General features: G+C 48.7%; 1 protein-coding gene across 1 annotated transcript in view; it reads left to right on the forward strand.

The window, feature by feature from the left end:
- RPS6KA5 (ribosomal protein S6 kinase A5) overlaps nt 1-18,016 on the forward strand; it is a 181,832-nt gene that overhangs the window by 78,461 nt on the left and 85,355 nt on the right. Inside the window, exon 3 of the mRNA XM_068966566.1 lies at nt 2,882-3,100. Within this exon, the coding sequence (XP_068822667.1) occupies nt 2,882-3,100 (219 nt within the window). The remainder of the gene's footprint in view (nt 1-2,881; nt 3,101-18,016) is intronic.

Consider the following 18,016-nt stretch of genomic DNA (forward strand, 5'->3'; position numbering starts at 1 on the left):
GCAGGACGTGCGTGAGCACTGGGAAGGGCTCCATGGCCATCTTCCTGTGATGCTGTGGAAAGAGTTTCCTTGTTGGAGAAGACAGACGGGCAGCCGTTTCTCAGGACCATGAGAGTCTGGAGACAGGAATCTCAGGACAGACATTTCGGGCGGCGCCTTGTGTGTGTGGGGAACACGGAGACCTGGTCCTTGTGGAGGGCTTGACTTCCTTCCATAAGTTTCTGTAGCTTATTCCATGGAAGGTGTAGTAAGGACTCCTTGTTAGAATATTCTCCAGCTTGATTTCACTGCTTCTGAATAGATTGTTAGGTTCTAACAATCCTTTGACTTTTTTTTTTTTTTTGGTTCACCTCTGCCTTACTAAACTCTTAATTTGTAATCATTTTATTTTCGATACAAGACACAACCCATTTGTTAACTTTTTCTACAGTCCAGAGTATGTTCAGTATGTTTACGTATAGAATCCACACCATCCAATTTCTAGTACTCATGAAGAATGTCTCTTTCTAAAAAGAAATCACTGCGGCTAATTGTGTAGTCCTTGGAGTCACACGGCTTCCATTTGAATCAGTTCTGCCACTTTTTACCCAAGTACTCTGGCCACTTCCTTTCGGTGATTCCATCTTGCACTCCCATGTGGGGTTACTGACAGTGCCAGCCTCACTGGCTGCTGAGCAGCGAGCGAGTGGCTGTGTGGAGTGTGTTTATCACAGAGCCTGCATCGCCTGGTCCTCGCTGACCGTTCTCCCTCGCTTCTCAGGGACGTTACCACCATTCTCTGTCCATTGGGTATCACGAGTCAGCACTCACTGACTTCCTCACGTCCTGAACCGAGCAGCGTCTATGGCGTAAGAGCCCATCCCTTGCTGCTGCTGCTCAGTGCTCAGTCGTGTCCAGCTCTTTGTGACCCATGGGCTGCAGCACGCCAGGCCTCCCTGTCCTTCATCTCCCAGAGCTTGCTCAGACTCATGTCCATTGAGTTGGTGATGCCATCCAACTATCTCATTCCCTGTCGTCCCCTTCTCCTGCATCAGGAGTCTTTCCCAGCATCAGGGTCTTTTTCAATGAATTGACTCTAAGCATCAAGTGGCTAAAGCATTGGAGCCTCAGCTTCAGCATCAGTCCTTCCAATGAATATTTAGGCCCTTCCCTTAAAACTGCCTTATTTGTGGGTAGGTTAGAACAGGATTACATGCTAAACACTATTGAGGTGTGGACAGAGTCTGAGGAAGCACGGATCTGGATCAGAACTCAGACCAGCTCCAGAATGGTCTTAATGAAAGCCCTTCAGAAGTGGGACTGGGCTCAACCATCCCAGGAGGTGTTTGCATTTTGAGAAGGGAAGAGACTTTATACCCTGTAGGGGTGAACTGGGGACCTACTCCTTCCCTTTATCAGTTTTTTTGTCTGCCTTCCTCCTCCTCCTTCCTCCCGCCTCTTCCTGGCCTTTCCCTGCTTCTCTAGGTGAATAAGCACAGATGTCTGCTCTGGGCACAGTATCCAGTTTGGCCGCAATGCCTCCACATAGAGCGGAGTAGCCCTGCACACAGGATTTTCCCAGCTGAGCCCAAACTTAGGGAACACGTGGCAAGGTTCACCTACTAACTTTTCAACTGCCGACCAGAGCTGTCAAGGGGATTCTGTTGGTATTGCTTGCTATTTAGAGTCTTTCAATGGCACCCCACTCCAGTACTCTTGCCTGGGAAATCCCATGGATGGAGGAGTCTGGTGGGCTGCAGTCCATGGGGTCGCACAAAAGTCACACATGACTGAGCGACTTCACTTTCACTTTTCACTTTCATGCGTTGGAGAAGGAAATGGCAACCCACTCCAGTGTTCTTGCCTGGAGAATCCCAGGGACGGAGGAGCCTGGTAGGCTGCAGTCCATGAGGTCGTGAAGAGTCGGACACGACTGAGGGACTTCATTTCACTTTCACTTTCACAGGCTTCCCTGGTGGCTCAGACGGTAAAGAATCTGCCTGCAACGCAGGAGAGACACACCCAGGTTCGACCCCTGGCTCAGGAATCTGAGGGTCTCTTTTGTTTGTACCAGGTTGGACCCCTGGCTCAGGAATCTGAGGGTCTCTTTTGTTTGTACCAGGTTCGACCCCTGGCTCAGGAATCTGAGGGTCTCTTCTGTTTGTGCAGATCAGCTCATGCTGCTTTAGACTTTTTAAGGTGAGCATAGGTGATTCATGTATGTATGCGCCTTTTTTTTTTAGATTCTCATTAAGAACTATTTATATTTGCTTACAGTAGTAGCAAAATCTAGAGGTTTTATGTGACCTCTAACATGTCCTGGTTGTTCAGAATTGGACTGTGGTTAATTGGCCGTGATAACAGTAGTTACCTACAGCTAATGGCACCCCACTCCTGTACTCTTGCCTGGAAAATCCCATGGATGGAGGAGCCTGGTGGGCTGCAGTCCATGGGGTCGCTGAGAGTCGGACACGACTGAGCCACTTCCCTTTCACTTTTCAGTTTCATGCGTTGGAGAAGGAAATGGCAACCCACTCCAGTGTTCTTGCCTGGAGAGTCCCAGGGACGGGAGCCTGGTGGGCTGCCCTCTGTGGGGTCGCACAGAGTCGGACACGACTGAAGCGACTCAACAGCAGCAAGCATACTGAGGTGAGAACAGGAAAAGGGCGAAAGCCTTCCTTGTCAGCAGTGGTGAGATACCTGCATTTGCGGGTTAGACCTAGAGAGATGTCTGGCATAAACTCGAAGAAATGTGTAAAAGAACCATCAGAAACGGTCCTAAGGGTCCTTTTTCATTCAGAGAATGTTCCTTTGTGCACTGTTAACCTTCAGTCTGCACTCAGTCACCTCTCTGCCTGGGTAGCCTTTTAATAACTCTTCCGACTTTTCCTTTCCGCTCCAGCTTACGGAAAGGTGTTCCTCGTGCGTAAGGTAAGCGGCCACGACGCTGGGAAGCTGTACGCCATGAAGGTTCTGAAGAAGGCCTCCATAGTGCAGAAGGCCAAGAGCGCGGAGCACACGCGGGCGGAGCGGCAGGTGCTGGAGCACGTCCGGCAGTCGCCCTTCCTGGTGACGCTGCACTACGCCTTCCAGACGGAGAGCAAGCTCCACCTCATCCTGGGTGAGTGCCGCCCGCGGCGCCTCCCGCTCGCCAGCTCGCCCGGGCCTTGAGGGCGGCCCGCCCCGAGGGTGGCGCACTGCAGGCTGAGAAGGGTGGAGTCTCGGGACTTCCTGGTGGTCCAGTGGCTGAGCCTCTGCCTTCCAAACAGGGAGTGAGGGTTTGGCCCCTGCTCGGGGGACTGAGACCCCACGTGCCTCACGGCCAAAAAGATAAGAGCGTGAGCAACAGGAGCGACGTGGTGGCGCGCTCAGCGCAAGCTTTAAACGGGCCCACTTCAAAGCACACGGCCCTCCAAAACGAAAGGAGAGACGAGGTCTTTTGATTTCCGTTCTTCTTCCCGTGGTGGCGTTTCCTTGAACGTCCGGAATTGCTCTGGATTTGGGACCTCCGGGCCTGAAGAAATTCGTGGGCCTCTTTTTCATGCTCCTTTTTAAGCTTGAACACGGGAGTCATTTGCGTGGCTGCTTCCCTGGGCGGTAAATCCCATTCAGATGTGAGGAGCTGAGTGGGAAAGTGGGCCACAGTTCTCAGGAACACACAGGTGAGATCCCCACGAGTCAGTCAGCTCTCTGCTCACGCCCGCTCCCACCCACAGACGCTGTCTGAATCCTTTCCTTCATGGACCGCAGCCCTCCAGGCTCCTCTGTCTGTGGAACTTTCCAGGCAAGAATACTGGAGTGGGTTGCCATTCCCTTCTCCAGGAGATCTTCCCAACCAGGGGATCAAACCCTGGTCTCCTGCACTGCAGGGAACCCCTGTCGGACAGAGCTGGACTGCTGTGAGCATGTGGACCCGAAATGTCCTCTGTGCAGGTGTGAAGTCTGGCCAGGTTTCTTTTCAGGACAGTCGTGGCGTCCTCTCTTCCTGCTGGGAGTAAACGGCAGTGCTCCTAGTGTCACTCTCCTCCATCCCAGAATCTGTCTTCTGCTACGGCTGCGGTCCCACCCTGTGAGGACTCGCACTTACGCACTGCCGTACCCTGGTGCTGGCCTCCTGTGGGGACTGAGTGAGGCGGGATTTCACACGCGTGCTCTGTGAGCGTAGCTGGCTCTCTCGTCCCTTCGGTGTGCGGGCCCTCTGCTCGGTGCTGTCCTAGTTACCACTAACCCCCACAGCAGCGCTGCCTCTCGTCAGAGGTGCTGCGGTGCTGGGAGCTGCATTTCCTGCAGCCACTTACCTTGTCTAAGCTTGAGAATAAAGATCGGAACTCAGATCTGAACCGTGTCGTCTGTCCAGCAGTGCCCCTTGTTTTCTCCGATTACTAGTGGTACAAACAGACTTTTCAAATGCTCTCATTTTGAAAATTATACTTTTACTAATGCTGCCTATAATTGCATTCCTTTCTTGAGGCCCAGTTTGCAGTGCTTGGCATGCCCTAACCATCCCAAATCTTCTGTACCCGCTAGCGACAGTCTCCCTGTCCGGCCAGGGTCCCGACTCCAGCGACCATCTGCCTGGTGTCTCAGGCCTTTACTCTCCTGTGTGTATCTGTTCAGCTTTGCTGTTTACTGATTTCTAAATGCAATTCCTTCTGTATTTTTCCCAGTAGCATGTAATGGACAGGGCATCGTAATACAATGGCTTCAAGATCTTTAGCATCGGAGCCCTTCCCTCAAGTGCAAACACAAGCCTTCAGTTGGAGGGCAGACAGAAGTGAGGAGCGCTGCTTGAGTCTGAGCTTCAGGACACCGAGCCCTACCGTGTGTTTCTGGTCCTCCCCCAGTCTCAGTAGCCACGGGAAGACTCGCTGTAAATGATTCTCTTGTTCAGTGAACAAGCTTTTTCAATAAACTGGCTCATGCCAGTTAGATCAGATGCCTGAGCTCATACAACCAGCGCAAGCCCCGAGGGAGAGCCGGCCTCCTGGGCTCTGCGCCCGCTGCCCGCCCGCCGCCTCTCCTCTGTTCCCTGACCGTGCTGTGCTCCAAGTTGTCTGTTGTAAATAGTGCAGTTTTTATAAATAGCGCTTTTAACCTCAAAGTAGATGAGTGGCCTATTTTGGTTTTAATTTTTCTGTTGCTTCTTTGTTACTTTTGCTCTTTGTCAGCGGCCCACAAATAAACAGAGAGCCCCGAACGAGAATGCCCTTCTCTTCTGGCAGCTCGGGTAGAACGCAGCCGGGACCGTGGACTTGTCCCTCGTGGGCGAGGCAGGCAGTGCGTTCAGAAAGCCTGCCCTCCGCCTGCTCTCCCCTCAGACGCCTTTCCTCCCACCCTCTGTGTGCATGTTTGTAGTTGCTGTTTGGCTTTAAAGACAGAGCTTTTCAGAAGTCTCGAATGGGGCTCCACTGAACTGGCTCTGTGCTTCTGGTTCTGTTACCTGTTTCGTGCTTGCAGCGCATGCCAGGCCGGCCCTCCAGTGCGGCCGCAGCCTGCCAGGGCCGTCAGGACAAAACGTAAGACCGGGTGGCTCACTGAGCAGAAGGGTCTTCCTTCTCGCTTCTGGTGCCTGGACATCCAGCCGCACGGCGCCAGTGGGAGTTCGCTGTGCGGGCCGTGAGCGAGGGCCTGGCCCAGCCTCGCCCCGGCTCGCGGAGGCCCCTCTGACCGCCCCTGCACGTGGCTGACCCTCTGCAGCCACGCCTCGAGTGCTGCTGCTTGCGTGCAGATCTTCTCTTCTGGGGAGGACACGAGTCAGACTGGATTAGCGCTTCCCCTAGTGGCCTCATTTTAATAACTAATTACCTCCTTAAAAGGCCTGACTACCAACACAGTCACCTTCTGAGGTACTGGTGCTAAGACTTCAATATGCGAATTTGGGGGAGACCGTTTCAGCCCATAACTGTCTTTAAAGGTGTATTGATTAACTTTATCTAGGTTTTGTGTACTGTTAGAGATTAATGGCAAGAGTTCACATGTCAAGCAAGCTTTTCAGGGATCCAGCTGGCTGACCTTTGTTCTGATGAATAAACAAACATTATAGACCCTTTAAAAACTTCGTTTTCACTACAGAAGCAGATACATGCATGTAGAAGCTGTGGCAGAGCAAAAACAAGAAAACACTCTCAGGACCCAGAGTTTACTTCATGGCACCTCTCTCTGTTGTTACCTTAGTATATTCTTCCAGATCTTTTTGTGTGTCTGCACGCAGGTGTGTATACTTTTTTAAGATGAAATTGTCCTGTACAAAGGATTGGTAACCAGCTTTTTTTTCTTTTGATAGATGAATGATATCTGTTTTTCCTGGTTAGTAAATTTTCATTTCACTTAATATCTGGTGATACTCATTGTCTGTTGCCGCATAACTCTAAAATTTCATTGCTTAAACAATGACGTGTTCTCTCGTGATGCTCTGGGTTGGCTGGACTTGCTCATGTGGTAGAGCGTGGAGGGCTGGCTGGGCTTGAGGGCTGAGCTGGTGTCATTCCCGTGTCTGAAAGTTGCTGCTGCTCTGGCTGAGACCCTCTCTTCCTCTGCACATGGCTCTCATCCCGCAGAGCAGCAGGTCAGCTTCTTCCCATCGTGGCCGCCGCGGGGCAGCTTGTGCAGACAGCCAGGAGGGCGAAGGGAGGGGCTGCAAGGCGCCCTGAGGCCCTGAAGCTCACACAGCCTCACTTGCAGCACAGACCAGCCCGGGGCGAATGAGTAGGGAAGCAGACTCGGCTTCTCACCATGCCTTTTCTTTAAATAATATTTCCTTATTCCTGATGTTCAAGCTGGTTTTAGAAAAGGCAGAGGAACCAGAGATCAAATTGCCAACATCCACTGCATCATGGAAAAAGCAAGAGAGTTCCAGAAAAACATCTATTTCTGCTTCATTGACTATGCCAAAGCCTTTGACTGTGTGGATCACAATAAACTGTGGAAAATTCTGAAAGAGATGGGAATACCAGACCACCTGACCTGCCTCTGGAGAAATCTGTATGCAGATCAGGAAGCAACAGTTAGAACTGGACATGGAACAACAGACTGGTTCCAAATAGGAAAAGGAGTACGTCAAGGCTGTTTATTGTCACCCTGCTTATTTAACTTCTATTCAGAGTCTATCATGAGAAACGCTGAGCTGGAAGAAGCACAAGCTGGAATCAAGATTGTTGGGAGAAATATCAGTAACCTCAGATATGCAGATGACACTACCCCTATGGCAGAAAGTGAAGAGGAACTAAAAAGCCTCTTGATGAAAGTGAAAGAGGAGAGTGAAAAAGTTGGCTTAAAGCTCAACATTCAGAAAATGAAGATCATGGCATCCGGTCCCATCACTTAGGGAAATAGATGGGGAAACAGTGGAGACAGTGTCAGACTCTATTTTTTTGGGCTCCAAAATCACTGCAGATGGTGACTGCAGCCATGAAATTAAAAGACGCTTACTCCTTGGAAGAAAAGTTATGACCAACCTAGACAGCATATTCAAAAGCAGAGACATTACTTTGCCGACTAAGGTCCGTCTAGTCAAGGCTATGGTTTTTCCAGTGGTTGTGTATGGATGTGAGAGTTGGACTGTGAAGAAGGCTGAGTGCTGAAGAATTGATGGTTTTGAACTGTGGTGCTGGAGAAGACTCTTGAAAGTCCCTTGGACTGCAAGGAGATCCAACCAGGCAGTTCTGAAGGAGATCAGCCCTGGGTATTCTTTGGAAGGAATGATGCTGAAGCTGAAACTCCAGTACTTTGGCCACCTCATGTGAAGAGTGGACTCATTGGCAAAGACTCTGGTGCTGGAAGGGATTGGGGGCAAGAGGAGAAGGGGACGACCGAGGATGAGATGGCTGGATGGCATCACTGACTCGATGGACGTGAGTCTGAGTGAACTCCGGGAGTTTGTGATGGACAGGGAGGCCTGGCGTGCTGTGGTTCATGGGGTCGCAAAGAGTCGGACACGACTGAGCGACTGAACTGAACACACACATAGATAATTGACATACAACATTATGTATTATAATTGGCATACAGTATTACTGTAAATTAACTTCAGATGATTTGATATTTGTATGTATTGCAGAACAGTCGCCGCAGTAAGTCTGGTTAACACCCATCGCCACCCATAGTTATAGAATTATTTGTTGTTACTGTGGTGAGAACTTTGAAGGTCTACTCTTCTGGGAACTTTCAAGTATGCAGCCCAGTGCTGCTCACTGTCGCCACTGTGCCGTGCATTGCTTTCCCGTAACCGGTCTATTTTTGCCTGGAGGCTTGGCCTTTGACTGCCTTCGCCCGTCTCACCCACGCCCCCGGCTCCCACCTCTGGCAGCTGTCAGCCTGCCTTTTCTCGTTTCTTCCTTTTAGATTCCTCATGTGAGTGAGATCATATGGTACTTGTCTCTGTTTGCCTGATTTCACTTAGCGTAATGCCCTCAAGATTCATCCATGATGTCGTAGGTGGCAAGATTTCATCTTTATGGCCAGATGATATTCCATTTTATGTACGTGTAGAAATGCACGCAGGCGCGCGCACACACACAAACTACATTGTCTCTGTTTGGTCGTTCATTCGTTAGTGGGCATTTAGGGTGTGTCTCTATGTCCCGTTGTAAGCAACACTGCGATGAGCATGAGGGCGCACGTGTCTTTTCAAGGTAGTGCTTTTGTTTTCTTCAGAGGAACATTCAGAAGCGGGGTTGCAGGATCATATGGTGGCTCCATTTTTAATTTTTTTGAGGAACCTCCATACTGTTTTGCATCGTGGCTGCACCAATTTACATTCGCATGAACTGTGCACAAGGGTTCCCTTCTCTCCACATCCTCAGTCGACTTTGCTTCGTAATGTGGCGACTGCAAAGAATTTGTGGCCATCTTACCACACAAGTTTGTATTCACATTTCACTCACTGTCCCATAAAAGCCTTTGCAGCTGGTTTGTTCAAACCAGGAGCACTCTCTTGGCTGTCTGCTTGAAGACTCTCAACGTGGAGTGCTCCCTTTTTTATATCCTTGGTTTACTGATCTGAAAACAAGTAGTGACTTTAGCTTATTCCTCTGCCGAATTCCAGTATTTGAGAAATCGGAGCTCAAGTCTTGATAAGTGGACATTAGATATGTTTACTGGAACCCACCATATCACAGTGCAGAAACCGACGATCTGGTTGTTAGTGATGCTCAGACTAAATTACAGAGGTGATCATCCGATCTGTTTATGATAGAGTTATGATTTTTTTCCCTTAGAAGTGAAAGTAATCTGTGATGTTTTGATACTTTGTGGTTTTAACATTTAACACTTTGTAATTCATTGCTTAAATCAACTGTTTCATTGTGAGTTACAGAATTGTTTGTTGTTGTGATGAGAATGTTAAAGGCTTACTCTCTCAGAAACTTTCAGATGTGCAATCCAGTGTTACTAACTGCAGCCACCCTGCCGTACATGACATCCCCATGGCTGACTTGTTCTGTAATTGGAGTTTGAACCTTTTAACTAAAGGGTGATTTTCTAAACCTGTCATTTCTTCTGCGTCTGTTAGTTGGCATTCTTCTGAAAAAGTATGGCTTTGTCTCATCCACTGTAATTTTTTGTTTACCCTGAGATCCTGAGATATAGTTTCTAATGGAAAGACCAGATGCGGTCCCTTTAATTGCCAGTATTCCAAGAAAGAAGTGGAAGAGCGTTCAGATGGTGCTGTGTTTCAGGATCCCTGATAGTCAGTTGTCTTAAGCCATAACCAGAGGCGGCCTGCTCTGGACACTGCCTGGCCTTTCTTGTTTCCACTTCGCAGTGTGTCCTGGGGCTCACTCTGCATCAGTTTGTAGAGCTCTCACCCATTCTTTCTTGTTCCTGCACAGGTTTCCATTCCACTCCATAACACACCCAGTCAGTCCTCTAGGGAGGATCCTCGGGTTGTCTCCAGTCTTACCCTTTGATCCAGAGTACACAACTCGTACATGTCATTTCCCACTTGCGAAGGAAAAAAGTAGCCTTAATTCATGGGAAGAGGGTGCTCGGTCTATATTTTTGCATCTTCAGTTTCACATATACCTTTCCACCGGGGTTTTGCCATTTACACCCCCACTAGAACTGTGTTAGAGTGCCTGTTTCTCCACAAAGCATAGTCTCAAACTTCTGGATATTTATCTGTCTCATAGATAGGTGGTGTCTCAGTGTAGGGTTAATTTAAACTTTTTTAGTGGGGTTGAATATATTTTTGTATGTTTAAAAGGTCATTAGTCTTTTTCTGCAAATTGTCTGTCTGTGCCCTTTGCCCATTTGTTTTCATCTCAGTTTTCTAGGAGCTTTTAGGTTAATCATTTTAATAGTCATAGTAAATCCTTCCCTGTTTTCCACTTTTCTTTTGACTTTATGATGTTTTACCATGTAAAACTTAATTAAATTTATATGGAATAGAATTTGTTTAAAAAGATCTTTATGGCTTAGGGAGTTTAAGTCAGAGTCAGAAAGATTGCAGATTCCCGAGGCTATAAGGAATTCGCCAGCGTTTTTCCAGTGCTTGCATGGTTTTATTTTTTGCATGGAGAACATCCCAACACCGTATACTAAAAAGTCCAGGTTTACACTGACTTGAGGTGCTGCCTTTTACGAATCTTAAATTCTCGTACGTCTCCATGTCTTTCCTGACTGACTGGCCTGTTTTGTTGAGTCATAGGCCATCACCATACCGTTTCAGTTCATCCAAGCTTTGCAGCATGGTTTAGTACTCAGAAAGTCTAGGCCCCCTTGTCTTTCATTTCTATTATTTTTCAGAGTTTTTGGGGTTCCGTCATGTTTGTTTACTTCGGATGTGAACTTCTGAATCAAATTGTCTAGTTTTGGAGGGGGACTTGTTCGGGTGTTTTTAATTGCCGTTGGTCTTAAATTTTTAAAAAGTAATTTCGGGAGACCTGGTATTTGCATGATGCGGTTATTCCTGTCCAGGAGCATGCTGTGTCTCCTCCTGGGTTGAAGTCTGCTTCTCTCGTTTTCTCGTCTCCACGTCTCCCAAGTCGGCCTTAGCAGTCGGTCCGCTGTTGCTGCTGTCGGGAGGGTCCTTCTTCCCGCGGAGCCTCTGCTGTTAGTTTCCGTGCACCTGTTGCCCTCTTGGTGTCAGCTGTCTTTGTGCCCGTGCTGTCTCTCAGCCTGCGTGCCAGCGTGCCGTTGGCGAGTGTGCACTTTCTTAGGCTGGAAGTTTTGCTGAGGGAGTGGGTCGTGGAGATTCACAGGCATCCTTTCTGCTCTTCACGGTGTTTTGGGAGCACACATGGAAATCCAGGGCCAAGTCGCCATCACGCTTCTTCTGGGGTTCCTGGCTCACTGGGGATTACCAGGCTTGTTCCTTTGGATGAACGTTGCCTGCGGGCACAGGCGTCTCCACGCGCCGAGCTTACCGCCCGCGGGCACAGGCGTCTCTACGCCCGGGCTTACCGCCGTCTTGGGCGCTTGCAGCTGCCGCCCCGTCTGTCTCTGCAGGCGCCGCGCGGTCGCCCCCGGAGTGCGCTCTGCTGCGTGTGACGGCCTCCGCCCATTTGTGTCCGCCGGCTGCCCTCTAAGTTAGGGGTCAGCGGCAGTGCGCTCAGTTTGGTCTCTGGACTGTAATTTGTTGACCCCTGCAGTGAACACATCTAAGTCGCATCTGTGTTTTTCTTTAAATTCTACGTCGTGAACGTCAGGCTTTGTTTTAATTTATATCTAATGGCATCATACAGATTGGTGGATTTTTTAAAAAATATTTTTCTAGCCTCTCCAAATCTTACAACATGGAGCCCATTCCTCTTTTTATAACTTTTTCTTTATATCTCTCTGCCTGGTTACAGCAAGAAATATAAACATAGTTTCATCTGTTCTCTTTCTCTCTCTTAAAACTCATATTCATTTTAGCTGTCAGTGGGAGGGGATTCTATGTAGAAAATAATCTGGGAAAACAATTTTCCTTTGTCAGTTAGTTATAATTTTGTCAAAATAGCAGCTGATCTGCGACTATGTAACCTGCCAGATTGATCAGCCGCGTTCACAAGACACTGAAGAGGCAAATCGCGAAGGCCCTTGTAAAGGTGGCGCTGGAGCAGTCTCAGCAAGGAACGCCCCCGCCTGCCTTCCAGACAGTTCTGCCATGCGAGTCACCCTCAGCAAGAGCGCAAAGGCTTAAGACATTGAAGTTTCACTTTTGAGTATTAACTTCATCTCAGAGATTGCAGGGGTGAGGATGCTTGCTGAGACGGTGACAGTAAGAATGGTCTGTGATCCAGCTACATCGCAAGCGAGACAGACTGCAGCTGAAGGAGCTCCCTCAGTAGATACGACTGACGCATAGCACTGGGCCTCATTCAGAACTTTATAGTGATTCTGATGCCCCGGAGTGCGTTTGCAAGAGGTACCGTCAGAATGTTGAGCTAAAACCGGAAGGAAAATTGAGATGACTCCGGCATGACATTGAAAAGAAATTGCCTTCAGGTGTGTGTGATACATGGCGTGACGCCTGCTCCTGAGATTCAGGAGTGAAAGGAGCAGTCAGGCACCGTTCAGGGGAGGAAGCGCAGGGGGAGTGCAGACCGGACGCGAGGGGTCCAGGAGGAGGACGAGAAGCTGTGTGAAGGAAGAATAAGACGGAGAGCAGGACCTGGCTGGGGATGAGGAGGTCCTGAATGATGGGAGTGGCAGAATAATGGCAGTTAGCTCTTTGGAAGTCGCTACCATAAGAAATACAAACCAGAGAAGTTCTGAAGAGGGTTTGAGATGAAAAGGCTAGATGACTGGAGATGGGTCAGAATGTTACTAGATTTAAGTAGGTGTTTGGAGGCTGAGAGTGAAGCAGAGAAACTTTCTTTGGATGCAGGAGACCCAGGAGTCAGCCCTTCTTTCTGTCGGTTCACTGGCCACTTCCTCTCCTGCCGGCAGATTTCCATGCCTCTGTGTGAACTCGGCGGAGCCTTGGAAAGCGGGCCAGGTCCTTCTGTGGCTGCCCTGCGTCCTCAGTGGAGAGTGACACCCTGCGTCCTCAGTGGAGAATGATGCCCTGCGTCCCCAGTGGAGAGTGACGCCCTGCGTCCCCAGTGGAGAGTGACACCCTGCGTCCTCAGTGGAGAATGATGCCCTGCGTCCCCAGTGGAGAGTGACGCCGTCGGGTGGTGTCTGCAGTTTTCAGTGACACTCCAAGGCTCAGGGTCTCCGCTGGACCCCGGTTTCTCCATCTGTTAACAGAACATGTGTATCTCTGACAGGACTTCCCTGTCGGTCTGGGGGCCAAGAGTCTGCCTGCCCGTGCAGGGGACGGGTGCATCCCTGGTTCAGGAAGATTCCCCACGCCACAGCCACGTGGCCCTCGTGCCATATCCACTGACCCCAAGTGGTGCAACCACTGAGGCTTGAGCCTGGGGCCTGCGGGCCGCAGCAGCAGGGTCCCCCATTCACCACAGCTAAGACTCAGAGCAGCCAAAAATAAACACATTAAAATAAATACGTTAAAAAAGAACCACGGCCAGTGGAGAGGTTCGGCGTGAAGTCGGGTTAGATGCGCGGCCGGAACCATCCCCAGCTAGCTGACAGTGTGTCTTTCTTCTCAACAGAGTGAGTGTTTCCGTGTTCTTAATGCCCTAATACAGTGATGCTAATAGTGTGATCAGGAAAAGTTGTTGCAAATAGTTAGAGGTGACTTCGAACAGCTAATTGTTTTGTTTTGAAATGTAAATAATATGTACTTTAAAATCAATAATTTTGATTGAAACAGATGTTGTTTGTCCTAATGTTAATTCCATAAGATATGTTTGCCTTAGTCCCTTGGACTGCAAAGAGATCAAACCAGTCCATCCTAAAGGAAATCAGTGCTAAATATTCATTGGAAGGACTGATGCTGAAGCTGAAGCTCCAACACTTTGGCCCTTGATTCGAAGAACTGACTCATTGGAGAAGACCCTGATGCTGGTAAAGATTGAAGGCAGAAGCAGAAGGAGACAACAGAGGATGAGATGGTTCAGTGGTATCACCTACTCAATGGACATGAGTTTGAGCAAGCTCTGGCAGTTGGTGAAAAACAGGGAAGCCTGGTATGCTGCAGTCCGTGGGGTCTCAAACAGTTGGACGTGACTGAGCAACTGAACTGAACAGATATCTGACATGTTATGTTAGTTTAAAGTACCCAATCTGCTATTAGGATATAGGGCTTCCCAGGTGGTGCTAATGGTAAAGAACCCGCCTGCCAATGCAGAAGACATAAGAGACACGGGTTTAATGTCGGGAAGACCCCCTGGAGGAGGGCGTGGCCCCCCGCTCCAGGACTCTTGCCTGGAGAATCCCATGGACAGAGGAGCCTGGCGGGCTACAGTCCATGGGGTCACATAGAGTCAGATACAACTCAGCAGCCAGGCACGCATGCCCGCGGGGCAGGCCATACAGGGTCTTCAGACACCAGACCCAAAAGGACTCGGATTTAAGTTTCAGCTTCATCTCTTAATAACTGTGAGAGCTTGAGCAAGTCACTTGGTTACAAGCATGATCTACAAATTACTAATGTATCTCTTGGCCTCTTCCGCATAGCAGACTACCGCACGTTAAATGGTGTTGACGCTGGGCTGGGCCGCTGAGGTGTTTGCTGGGCCATCTCGCTTTGCTCTCCTTGCAGTATCCTTTCTCTTGGTTTGCAAACTGAAAAGTGTCCGTTTACTTTAGTGACGTAAGGTTGTTCTAAGCCCTAGACTCCGCTGCTGTGCGGTGGAAGCTGCACTGTTCGGAAGTGAGTGGAGGCTCTGTTAGGCAGGATGACAGCCATCCCAAGACGCCGAGAGTCTCTTCTTCAGAACTTGTGAGCATGTTGGGTTACATGCCAAACACATTAAGAGAAGTAAGGGTGCAGATGGAATTAAAGTTATTAGTCAGCTGACCTTAGAATAGGGAGATTATCCTGGATCGCCTGGGCGGGCCCAGTATAAGCACAGGGCCCATGAAAGTGGGGAGGAAGGGAGGAGAGAGTCAGGTGGAGTGCGCCTGCAGGAGGGTCAGAGTGATGCGGGGTGAGACGCGATTCAGCTGCCTTGCTTGCTCGGGCGATGGAGGGAAGGGGTGGCACACGGGCCACCTCTTCAGTGCTGGAAAAGGCAAGGAAGCAGACCCCCCTGAACTCCCCAGAATAAACACAGCTCTGCAAGCGCCTTGATCTAGCCCAGTGATGCCCACACCAGACTTCTAACCTACAACATAAAACAATACATGTGTCTTATTTTAGGCCCCAAGACTAGTAATTCGTTATAGCTGCAGTGGGAGGAGAACAGAGAGTGAGCAAGGAGCGAGCCAGACATGTGGACCACTCTCTAAGGAGCTTGTGCCGGGAGAGGGGAGGAAGAAGAAAGAGAAGGCGGGCGTGCGGGATTCAGGGAGGGTGCTCGTGTTTTAGAGTGGGTGAGATTTTGTGACGTTGAACTTTCACATTAGTTGTGTGATGTCTGTGTGATTTTTATGCTTCTTAAAAACACACTCCAGCTACTGTCACATAAAAGTCTTTAAAGGCGATTTATTTGCATTTGAATAAAAGCAGGCTATCTCTGCAATCTTAAACCTCGAGGCTTGCACTAAAACATCAATTATTTAAGAGAACTTCTCTTTTGCTTAATACTGACTAAAACTAATTAGACCCTGTGGTACTTTCTAGAAATACACGTTAGACATTTATAAGCTTTGAAATTACGATTACATTGAGAGAACAGATGTCAGGACACCATGTATTTGAATTTTATTTTAAAATTATTATAATTAAATATGTCATTGTTTTTTAGTTCTATAAATTGTAACTTATGTCTGTAAATAGTAGCAGTAGTTAATAGTCATTTTTAAAAAAATGCTCACTGTATGTTTGGCCCAAGTTTCAATAGCTCATTTAATCCCCATGACAGTCTTATATATGATGGAATTATTTGTATTCATATTTTATAGATACAGAGTATGAGCCATTCTACATATAAAGATCATCACTTAGCAACTACAAATGAATTGAAATATAATCATTTCCATATAGGAAGTTCCCTGTAGTTTAATCAAGGAACCAGTAGTCTGTACAAGCATCATATGAGGTATTCCATTGTATGGGCTGTAAGTGAATCTCAGTATGATTTTAAGTTGGCAAATGTTTTATAAAAGTCACCTTGATGAAATGTGCCTCGCTGCTCCAGAGAACATATCATACTTACTCACTGGTTTATTTATAATTACTGTCACGAAGACATGCTGTTGATGGTCCCCTTCTTTTCTTCTGTTACGAACAGAATGTATTTTGAGACTTATTCTGAACATTTCCAGGAGGGAAGAGATCAGAATTTAAAGAGAGATTCATCAGGAAAGGTGTTTTTACCATATGATTGTTGCTGTTTAGTTGCTAAGTCATGTCTCTCTTTTGGGACCCGATGGACTGTAAGCCCGCCAGACTCCTCTGTCCGCGGTATTTCCCAGGCAGGAATGCTGGAGTGGGTTGCCATTTCCTTCTCTAGGGGATCTTCCCAACCCAGGGATCGAATCTGAGTCTCTGGTATCTCCTGTGTTGGCAGGTGGATTCTTTGTCCTTGAGCCACCAGGGAAGCCCTGTAAAGTTACTGTCGGTTCCATTTTCCTTTTCAGGACAGTGGTCCTGTCCACTGGCCCATCTAAATGGCGGTTTTTAGCTATTACAATATGTAGCTCTTTCTTTCTTTCTACTGTTCCTGTTAATAAACTCAAGATGAAAAATCTACCCTCGTTCTCCTGTGTGGCTACAGCAGCCGGTAAGCAGAGCATCGCATGTTCATTCAGTTCACGCAACCGGTATTAATGAGTGCTTGACATTTGCTGGTGTGCGGCCCTGTGCCTGGCAGCGGGAAAATTGCCCTGGGACTCTGACCTGTCTCGTTGATACTAGGTTGCAGCGTTGGTTTCTGTCAGGATACATTGAAATTGGCTTCTGGAATGAAGAGTGAGACATCTGGTTAGAGGAGTGTGACTCTGTGTGTGGACTGTGCTCTCTGTGAAGCTTAAGTTTGCATGAGTCTACTCTTGTAGAGGCTTTGGCGGTTTTGGGTTTATTTTAATATCTTTAGGATTTTAGAATTATTCTTCCCCTACTCCAGCCTCATTCTCCCCCTCATCTTCCTCTGCTGACCCCTCCATTGTGCTCTATGAATAATCCCGTGTGCACAAGCTCCCTAAATCTTAACTAAGTGTGCCTTACTTATCTAAAATCAAGCCTCCTGTCCTTGGAGGATGGTACTTCTCCAGCAGGCCCTTTCACAGAAGACCACCCACTGCCCCGTTCTAGTCCTTAATACTCAACAAAGTGACGATGGCCAGGCACCATTTAGAAGCTAACTGGCGCCTGGATGTGCGCCTGCCTTTCCCAGTGATTAGCCATCAGGGTTAGCTGTTCTTTCCTCCAGTTTCCTTCCATCCTCTCCAGCTTTAGTAACCATGTTGATAGCCAGTTCCACACCATGCCAGAGCTCCTTCTAGCGAACATGCTAGTTTTTGTCTGTGCTGGTCTTTCGCGCACGCTTGAGTAGCGGCTCACGGGCTCAGTTGCCCCACGGCATGTGGGATCTTTCCGGACCAGGGATTGAACCAGTGTCCCTTGCGATGCAAGGTGGATTCTTAACCGCTAGAAGCCTAACCATACATTGGGCCGTATCAGTCAAACCAGCCCCTGCTAAGACCTCAGAGTCCGGTGTCTTCCTTGGCCGCAGCCCTGCATTCCTCTCTTCTCACACTCCCTGAGTCTGTTCTCCAGGTCTCACGGACTCTGCCTCTCCCTGAGTCTTCCTGCCCGTTTCCCGGCGCTGCCTTTGGGTGGTGGGTGCGTTCCTCACTGGCCTGAGATCTGCCTGGTCTGGCACACCGGCGTCGCTTGCTGAGTTAACCTTCCTCCTCGCCTGACGTGGAAGTTGCTTTTATTACTCTGCAGATTTTTTCCCAGTACCAGCTTTCTAAGCTTTCCTCGTGTGTCTCCAAAATGTGTCAGAGGGGCCTGGCATGAACTTCGTGCTGGAGTCGGGGGTCCGCTGGGGTCACGTGCCTCTCCTGTGAGTTTCCTCGCCTCTCCCGCCTCCCAGCCCTG

Source organism: Capricornis sumatraensis, chromosome 2, assembly GCF_032405125.1.
Source record: "Capricornis sumatraensis isolate serow.1 chromosome 2, serow.2, whole genome shotgun sequence".
Taxonomy (NCBI): Eukaryota; Metazoa; Chordata; class Mammalia; order Artiodactyla; family Bovidae; genus Capricornis; species Capricornis sumatraensis.